At 43.6% G+C, this 10058-nt stretch overlaps 1 protein-coding gene across 1 annotated transcript; it reads right to left on the bottom strand.

Annotated features, from left to right (window-relative positions):
* Positions 1 to 5514: 5514 nt before the first annotated feature.
* On the bottom strand, positions 5515 to 9141 carry LOC129819179 (beta-1,3-galactosyltransferase 9). The gene is made up of 3 exons (XM_055875733.1): positions 9061 to 9141; positions 8194 to 8900; positions 5515 to 7900 (listed from the first exon to the last, which is right to left on the bottom strand). Exons 1-3 carry the CDS (start codon positions 9064 to 9066, stop codon positions 7516 to 7518), a joined length of 1098 nt encoding a protein of 365 aa, XP_055731708.1. The 5' UTR covers positions 9067 to 9141; the 3' UTR covers positions 5515 to 7515.
* Positions 9142 to 10058: the final 917 nt, after the last annotated feature.

Raw genomic sequence — 10058 nt, 5'->3', positions numbered from 1 at the left:
TTCCAGGGTGTTCTACGGGCTTCCCTGAGTCCAGATAGACCCTGCATCCGGAAATCAAAGGTAACACTCATGTCATCCATGTCCCTGGGTTCGACGTGTTCGTTCTCGAGGTCCTCAGAGATGTGTCGTCTGGAGCGGAACCCTCTGTGGGCCTGGATGTTGTTTGCACGCTGTTGATTGTAATTCTCCACCTCTGAAACAACATCCCTGGAGTAGAAGAAATTACATTTACACACATGTTAGAGAAAACAAGAGAGGACCTAGTACCGAGCCATGGGACACACCAGAAGACCTACTACTGAGCCCTGAGGGACGCCAGAGGACATGGTACCGAGCCATGGGGGACACTAGAGGACCTAGAATAGAGCCCTGGGTAGCATCAGTTGTGAGACCACATGGTGCAGACACAGATCCTCTCCATGTCACCTGGTAGGAGCGACTTGTCAGGTAGGATGCAATCCAGAACAATGCAAAGCCTGAAATACCCAGCCCTGAGAGGGTAGAGAGGATCTAGTGGTTCACAGTGTCAAAGATAACGGTGTATGAAAGCATAGCAGGAGCCTAGGTTTTTGTGGTTGGCTAGTAAGTTCTGCAAAGGTTATCTACCAAATCCTCCCATTCTAACCCTAACCACAATCCTATCCCCGATCCTGACCCTGACTTTCACCCCAACCCTGACCTTAACCATAACCTTAACCCTGACCCTAGAGCAGCTCTGATAGCATTATGTACGTACACATTACTGGTTCGTTTCCACTGTGTAGATCTATTGTTGTGGTTGACGTAGTAGGTTCTGCCTAGGTTGTCCACCTTCTCCCACCCTGGGGGCAGCGGGGGCTGGACCGCCTGGGGCCTCTGGACGCTAGGGTCGGCCGAGTCGTTCACCTCCCATCCCTGTGAAACACACAGGCAGAGGAGGAAAGAGTGCTCAAAGATACAGTCACAGAGAGAGACACTGGACAGTCAGGAGAAAAACTTTTGTCCTGCTAAATATCACCTTACCTAGGCATTATTGTATTTTGTGAAAAACTACGAGCCATCTCGCTCTCTCTCTCTATCTCTCTTACTCAGATTGACACAGACACACGGAGTGCATAAAACATGAAGAACACCTTCCTGATATTGAATTGCAACTCCCCCGGGATGCTGGCCTATGTTGACTCCAACGCTTCCCACAGTTGTGCTGGATGTCCCTTGGGTGGTGGACCCTTCTTGATACACACAGGAAACTGTTGAGCGTGAAAACCCCAGCAGCATTGCAGTTATTGACACAAACTGGAGCGCCTGGAAACTATTACCATACCCCGTTCAAAGGCACTTGAATCTTTTTTGTCTTGACCATTTACCCTCTGAATGGCACACATCCACGTCTCAATTGTCTCAAGGCTTAAAAATCCTTCTTTAACCTGTCTCCTCCCCTTCACCTACACTGATTGAAGTGGATTTAACATGTGACATCAATAAGGGATCATAGCTTTCACCTGGATTCACCAGGTCAGTTTATGTCATGGAAAGAGCAGGTGTTCATAATGTTTTGTACACTCAGTGTAGAGTCATACACACACATGCATGCACACTCACACACCAAACACATACCAAAAGATCAGATTTGTGAAAATGAAGGGAAGTGAGTGAGTGAATGGTGTTTGCAGAGAACAAGGCCAAACCAGACTCCCTGTTGGCAGGAACAGAATTCTGTTTTTCCACCTCCTCATCTGTGTGTGTGTGTGTGTGTGTGTGTGTGTGTGTGTGTGTGTGTGTGTGTGTGTGTGTGTGTGTGTGTGTGTGTGTGTGTGTGTGTGTGTGTGTGTGTGTGTGTGTGTGTCTGTGTGTGTGTGTGTGTGTGTGTGTGTGTCTGTGTGTCTGTGTATGTATGTGCTAGCATGCTTACATGTGTGTTCAAGCCTGCGTGCGTGTGTGTCTGCGTGAGTGTTTGTGTGTGTCCCTGTCTTCTTATCTCTGCCTCTTCCCTGGTCATCCCCTCTGTGGTCTCCTCCTCCGGAACTCCAATCTTTGGCAGGAATGCCATCTTCAGCCATAGATAACCCTTCATCCTGGACTTGTTGCTGGAGACAGAAGAGTAGATATTTAGTTTTGAGTTATTCAACAGAAACAAGAGAGGGGGAATGACACCATTTTTAGCTAACAATGATTACATTGAAGTTCCTTTGAACCAAATACCATAATGACCTAAGCCTGTAGTTTCCATGATACCTAACGGAGTCTCACATGGATTAACATGCTCCTGAGAAGGGACAGGTGGACATTGTTCCCTACCGTGTGTGTGTGTCTGTGTGTCCGTGTCACCTTCGTCGGTAGTCTTAAACTGACCTTAGTGGCCGTAGGAGGAAATCTTTAAATGTGTATGGCCTCTCCATCGTAGGGTCATCCTTCTACAACAGAGAAACACATTGATTTGACATATAAATTAGATTTTTTTGATGTATAGCTTTTTTATATCAGCAGTTATCATAAAGTGCTTTATAGTAACTTGGCCTAGACCCCATAGAGCACGCAAAATTTGCTCTACTGTTGTCCATATGGTGAAGGAATTCCATGAAAACATACAAAAATATAAAAAATTGCTACTCTGTCCATCACATAAACACATTGACATCAGACCTGGATCAAACAAATTAATTGGCTTAGCTTGACCGGTACAATAAAATAAATGAAAGTCATAAAGGTGGAAAACCTGCCCATCCTACACACTGTTTATTAAGCTAGCTTAAATCAAGTGCACCTCAAATATTTGAGAGTATTTGACACATGTATTTCACGCCACAGACCCGGTCTGATTGGCATACATTGGCGACCGTGCACATGTTAAAGTGGTCATAGATATTGTTCTAATGTGTGCAGGATATTCCACTCAGAGGGCATGGAGAAACCGAAGAGGCAATCAACGAAGGTAACCTTTTAGAAATCTTAAATTTCATCTCAAAGTATGACTCAGAAATGCAAAACAGGCTTCATGACCTACCTCACGCTTATGAGCCCCGAAATCCAGAACGAGTTGCTGGAGTGTGCAGCATCATTTTTACTGTGGAGGATAAAAGATGAAGTTCATTCTGCGCCTTCCACGTATTTTGCCATACTAGCAGATGAATACAAAGATCAATCTAAACGAGAACTTCTTGCTGTGTGCATCCGATACATTCATGCTGGAATGATTAAAAGAAAGAGCTGTTGGATTTATGGAAACCGCTGATTTGTCTGCACAAGGAATTTATCGTAAAATAATTGAAGTGTTGCAACCCCTGGAGTTGGATCCCACTCCGTGTGTGGGTTTTTGTTTCGATGGCGCTTCAGTCATGTCAGAGAACAGAGGAGGGGTCCATGTCCTACTAAAGCAAGCATTTAAGCAAGTGGTATATGTGCATTGCAACTCCCACCGTCTGAATCTGGTTCTGTGCACCACGGAACAAGTGTCGGGACATGTCAGTACTTTTTCTGACACAGTAAACCAGCCACACACATTTATGAGTGGATCCTACAGACATGCTCGATTCATAGAAGTACAGAAAGAGTTGCAACCCTGTATCGAGCTAGAAAGATCTATGGATGTACGGTGGAGTTCAAAATCAGGGTCTGTGAGTAAAGTGCTGTTACTGCTGGATGTCATTTTAGAGATTCTTGTTGAGTTTTCAGAGGCTTGTGAACAAAATAAATTAGAAGCCGATGCCCTCTTACAACAAATCCAGAACAATTCCTGTTAGTCATGTTTAGTAAAATGTTTGACACCAGTGTTTTTGCTTCGAAGGATTACAAAGCTCTATATTATCTGTGACGGACTGTGGTTGAATTGATGCGTGATCACACAGTTGATTAAATCTGCTTTCTCCTCTCTGTCATGAAAAAAAAAAATACTGTTATATTGTACTGGCAGACATGCTCCTTCCACAACTTCACAGTCCAGCATGTACGGCACTTTGGCAATGTTGATTGTTTACATTAGGTTTACACCCAGCTCCTTCTTAAAACTGAACACATACCCCTGATGATTGTTTATGTTTTCATTCCGGAGCATGATTGGCTAATACTTGGAGACTTTCACAAGTCGCATCGTAGCACCCCCCTCACTACATAAGATACAACTGCTGTGAGTGATGTTTCTGTACAGCACTTTGAGATATCAGCTGATGTAAAAAAAACTTCAAAAACTTTGAACGTTTCTTTAAGTGCAGTCGCAAAAACCATCAAGTGCTATGATGAAACTGGCTCTCATGAGGACTGCCACAGCAAAGGAAGACCCAGAGTTACCTCTGCTGCAGAGGATAAGTTTATTAGAGTTAACTGCACCTCAGAAATTGCAGCCCAAATAAATGCTTCACAGAGTTCAAGTAACAGACATATCTCGACATGAACTGTTCAGAAGAGATTGCGTGAATCAGGCCTTCATGGTCGAATTGCTGCAAAGAAACCACTACTAAATGACACCAATAATAAGAAGAGACTTGCTTGGGCCAAGAAACACGAGCAATGGACATTAGACTGGTGGAAATCTGTCCTTTGGTCTGATGAGTCCAAATGTGATTATTTTGGTTCCAACCCCAGTGTCTTTGTGAGACGCAGAGTAGGTGAACGGATTATCTCCGCATGTGTGGTTCCCACCGTGAAGCATGGAGGAGTAGATGTGATGGTGTAGGGGTGCTTTGCTGGTGACATTGTCTGTGATTTATTTAGAATTCAAGGCACACTTAACCAACATGGCTACCACAGAATTCTGCAGTGATACGCCATCCCATCTGGTCTGCGCTTAGTGGGACTAACATTTGTTTTTCAACAGGACAATGACCCAACACACCTTCAGGCTGTGTAAGGGCTATTTGACCAAGAAGTAGAGGGAGGGATGGAGTGCTGCATCAGATGACCTGGCCTCCACAATCATACGACCTCAACCGAAATGAAGAGGTTTGGGATGAGTTGTACTGCAGAGTGAAGGAAAAGCAGCCAACAAGTGCTCATCATGTGGGAACTCCTTCAAGACTGTTTTAAAAGCATTCCAGGTGAAGCTGGTTGAGAGAATGCCAAGAGTGTGCAAAGCTGTAATCATTGCAAATGACAGCTACTTTGGGTGGCTACTTTGAAGAATCTAAAATATCCAACATATTTGGATTTGTTTAACACTTTTTTGGTTACTGCATGATTCCATATGTGTTATTTCATAGTTGTGATGTCTTCACTATTATTCTCCAATGTAGAAAATATTAAAATTAAAGAAACCTTGAATAAGTCTTTGTGTCTAAACGTTTGACTGGTACTGTATGTAATCATATACAAATGTAAGCAAGGTTTGAAATTATATATTTTAGTCAATGTTCTTTTTTATTTAACTTGTATTTAATCAAGGGAACCCATTGAGACCAGGGACTCATTTACAATGGTACCATGAGTGTAACGATCTTCTGTTGAAATAGGTGTGGACCAAAGCGCAGCGTGGTAAGTGTTCATGTTATTTTTATTTAAACAGAACACTAAACAAAAAGAATGAACGAAAACTAAACAGTCCTGTCAGGTCCAGCAACACAAAACCGAAAACAACTACCCACAAACACAGGTGGGAAAAGGCTACCTAAGTATGGTTCTCAATCAGAGACAACGATAGACAGCTGCCTCTGATTGAGAACCACACCCGGCCAAACACACAGAAATAGAAAACATAGAACACACAACATAGAATGCCCACCCCAACTCACGCCCTGACCTTTTTATGTCTCTATTTTGGTTTGGTCAGGGCGTGACAATGAGGACAATAAATAAAAAATGATTGCATAAATTAAAAAAAAAAAAAAACACAATTACAGAATTAACACCACAGCTTCAAACACCACAAATCCAAGCAGTTGCAATTCTCATTAAATTCATTCAACAATTAAAGTCCTAAACTGCGCCAGAGGCACCAGAGAGTCAAGATGTAGGGAGTTTTGTAGGCTATTCCAAAAATGGGGGCAGTAAAACTGAAGATGGATTAACATAGATCGAGATGGCTACCCTCGAGAGTTTACCATCCCTGTGAACCCTGTGAACGGGTTTGGTGTCTCATATTCTAACATTTTAACAGTGAGGTAGGTCAGAGGCTTGTATAGAGCTTTTTAAGCAAAACGTGATCTACGAGACTTTCGATACAGGATGCAGTGATAAGTATTAAAACTGTCACCTGTGATAAAGTGAAGTTATATCTGTTTGGGCTTCTTGCAGTCAATTTGCAGTCTACAAATTATTTGTAATTATGTTCTGGCCCCTTGTCCATCCGCTCAAGATAAAAACAAATTGGCCTGAGATGGTGACATTAATCTGACATATGAATAACTAAATTGAAGATTAAAATTAAAATCAACCTAAATTTAAAACCATATTGTGAGAGTTCAGTGACCAGCCGGAGGTAGACGGCACGACAACACCCTCCTCAGGGGATAGGTACTCCGTGTAAAGCCAATTAGTACACAGCTGGGCCCACTAATTGCTTTGTGTCTTCCTCTATATAGGTGTGCCAGGAGAGGAGCTAGGGAAAGATTGGGAGTAGCGACCGGGACCTGTGAGGACGTCAGGGTTTCCTACCTCAGAGAAAGCGTCTGTGACTGGGGCACCTTGTCTCTTAACCAAGGCAGGCTTTAGGTAGAGAGAAGCCTTCCCCCTGTTACTTGTGTGTAGACGATAGTCTAAGACAGGAGTAGCTGTTTGTTGTTTTGCTTTCGCTTTTTGGCCACGGCATTTTGGTCAACGGTTTAGATTAGGTTAATTTGTTTCGCTACGCTGGTGTTTCAGCGTTGGCCGTTCCCTGTACTCGAGTTATTTTGCTGGGTAAAGAAAGAGCCGTTTAGTAAACGATAGAAAACGAAAGGAACCACAGCCACTGCCTCTGGTCTGTTCATTTTATGCCTCCCGCCTGTGTTAGGGTGCTTCGGGCAAGTTGATCCATTCACAATATGTGAACCCTGGGTTGGATTGAAACAACAGCTGATGATGACTTCACAAATGCTATACAGGCCTAAATAGTATCGTTGATGATATATAACTTATAAAGTATGGTTACATTCCAAAATCAGCACCTCCCCCCACAGCAACAATATCTGGCTTCTACTGCAAAACAATCTTGCCTTTCGTAATCAAATCCCTTTAACTGCAACACTTCAATTAATATTTAATCCGCTTCATATTTACATGATCAAATAAAGTAGGGAATTGTTTCCTGAAATAAAAACTGAAATGTAATACTGAGACTCAAATTCCAACGTATACACACACACACACACTTATATGTATATACTGTATCCTACACTATCTATTGCATCTTAGTCACTTTCACTGCTTATCCATCCATTTAATATTTAGATATTCTTATCCCATTCCTTCACTAGATTGTGTGTATTAGGTTTTGTTGTGGAATTGTTAGATATTACCCGTTAGATATTGCTGCACTGTCGGCTCTAGAAGCAGCAGCATTTCGCTACACTCACAATAACATCTGCTAATCATGTGTATGTGACCAATACAATTTGATTGGATTTGGATTCAGTCTTCCTGTCCCTTTGAGTTGAAGAAGGACAGTTTGTCCAGGTAAGTGAGAGCCTTGCAAGCCACCAGGCCATAGTAGGTCTCTAGAAGGGAACATCCTCCATCCTCCTGGCCCAGATCTGCCCACACTGTCCCAAGCTCCTCACTCCCCATCCCTGCGGTGTTGAACAGGTAGCGATAACAGCAGTCATTATAATGAATGTGTTTCTCCCCTGAGAAGCGTGCACTGTGGGTGGGTACCACCCCGGCCTTCCAGGCACACAGGCCCACAAACACATCAGCGGGAAGGGTGGCACGGACCCCAGCTGACGCCACATACACCTTCCTGACCACATCCTGGGAGAGGACAGAGGCAGTTCTGGCACAGTAGTCTGGGAGATATCTGTTAGGGCACAGTAAAATGTACACTGTCAGTATACCTTGGGTCCTACCTGGGTGCATATTAAGGAGCAAACAGGATACATGGGAGTTATTCAGCCTTTTGAAGGACAATGGAAGCTGATTATTATTTCTTTACTAAACTAAAACTAAGCTTTTTAAATTCAGTACAATTAACACATTGTTTCTAAATAATATAAAGTATTGTCCTACGGTTTCCATAAGTATGTTCCTAATGTTTACAATGCCCTCCAAGAGTGGATGAATAACTCTCCTATGCATATCCACTTACAGTACCTGTCTGGATAGAGGGCTGGAGCTAAGTAGCTGGGACTAGAGAGGTCTCGGTCGGGGGTGTCTTTGTGTATCACCCTCCCCAAGTAGAGGTCCTCAGGGTGCCTTCTTAGCCCGAGTAGGTAACCCCCTAATGCAGGGAGGTTGACAAACACAGAGTCCTGTGTGATCAGGACGAACCTGGCTACTGGGCAGAAAGCCACCACCCACCGTAACGCCAACACCTCCCTCTCGGCCTGACCATGAGGGGAGTCATTCACGTATCCTTGGACCATGTCGCCATGGCGACCGGACTCCGTCATAACAGTCTCCTGGGTGGCGGTGGAGGGAGACAATCCCAGGAAGAAGAGTGTTCTCACGGCAAAACTCTGGACCCGTGTTTGGTTGGCCCAAGTGGCCCTTACCGCGTTCCTCTGGGTGTGATTGCTTGGGGAACTGAAGACGATGGTGAGGAGGAAGAGATCACTGTTCAGGCAGGCATTTGGGTTTGTAATAGGGTAATACTGGGACTCATTCCCCCTGGTCCCACTCAGGTCTAGTTTACGGGCCCTCTCCCTCACGTCCAGGACTGTTCCATCTGTGTACACCCCTGGGGTGGGCTGGAGAATGTACTCCTCTACGAAGTCAGCCCCAAACAACAGGGCATGGAACAGAAGCACATTAAAGAGCAGGAAACACCACTGGTGGGTACGCAACCTGCACAGAGAGAACTGCAGAGAGAGAGAGATTCAAACTTACTAATGTAACACATCAACACACAAAACAACCCTGATCACAATGCTCAGCTGTTCCTAACGTTCATTTAGAAAATCCACAGATAAAAAAGGTCAGTTTCATGCTAATGTCTTTGAGGGAACTAAATATGCTTACCTGCATGGTGTCTGCTCATAAGGAACTGCTCCTCTGAAACAGTTAAGCCCTGAGTAACTTGTTGACTCTGGCTGAATGAACAGACTAGCATGAATCTAGTTTGTATAGGTCTTTCCACCACCTGGTAACTCTACCGCCGGGTAACAGTAACACTACACTCTTCCACAGGGTCAGATGGCTGGCTATTCACAAGGAAAGTATCCTCCATCATACATATAGTAATGGCCCGCCGAGAGACTGGAGTAATGCACTGTATGAGACCCAACAACCCAGGTAAACAAACCAAGTAAACCAACAATTGTTCACTGTCCTTTAACCCTTTACACTCGTGGTAATTGGCCTAAATTGAAATGTTTCTCACAGAAGAAATATGAAAAGCATATGCATAGCCATGGTGGTAATTGAAAGGGAACCGTTTGGAGATTTTGGGGTGAGCTCACCTGACACAAGACTGAATCCAAACATTACACTGTTGATTTTATGTGCACTTTACATTTACTGTACTTTTTGCCACATTTGCCGCGAGATCTGAAAATACTCTGGATACATTCAGCAACATGATAAGAATATTCCTTGAAAATGTAGTCTAGATACATTCAGTAACATGATAAGAATATTCTTGAAAATGTGGGGTAGGTGCAACATAAGAGAGGGTTTGAAGAGAGGACTAACTGGTGTTTCCTAGTGGCTACACACCTCTCCAAAGTCTGCGCACACTTTTACGACTCAAAGAGGTCTTCAACTATAAGTTGCTTTTTGAGCTGTCTTAGTTGTGTCATTGAGGAACTAGCACAAGCTCACTTGTAGTTGTTTTGGTTGGAACACAAACCTGCATCTCCGCCATCACATAATTACTGTTATTCTTTACACAATCTCAAAACGGTCCATTATAAATCGCAATCTGGGTCAAGTGGGCATAATTTGAAAGCTTGTTCTATTGCCAACATGACCAGCTAAGTTACGAAATATGATATTACAAGGTTAGGCTTTCACAACGC

This window comes from Salvelinus fontinalis, chromosome 21 (assembly GCF_029448725.1).
Source record: "Salvelinus fontinalis isolate EN_2023a chromosome 21, ASM2944872v1, whole genome shotgun sequence".
Lineage (NCBI taxonomy): Eukaryota > Metazoa > Chordata > Actinopteri > Salmoniformes > Salmonidae > Salvelinus > Salvelinus fontinalis.
This window is presented reverse-complemented; position numbering and strand designations above follow the sequence as displayed.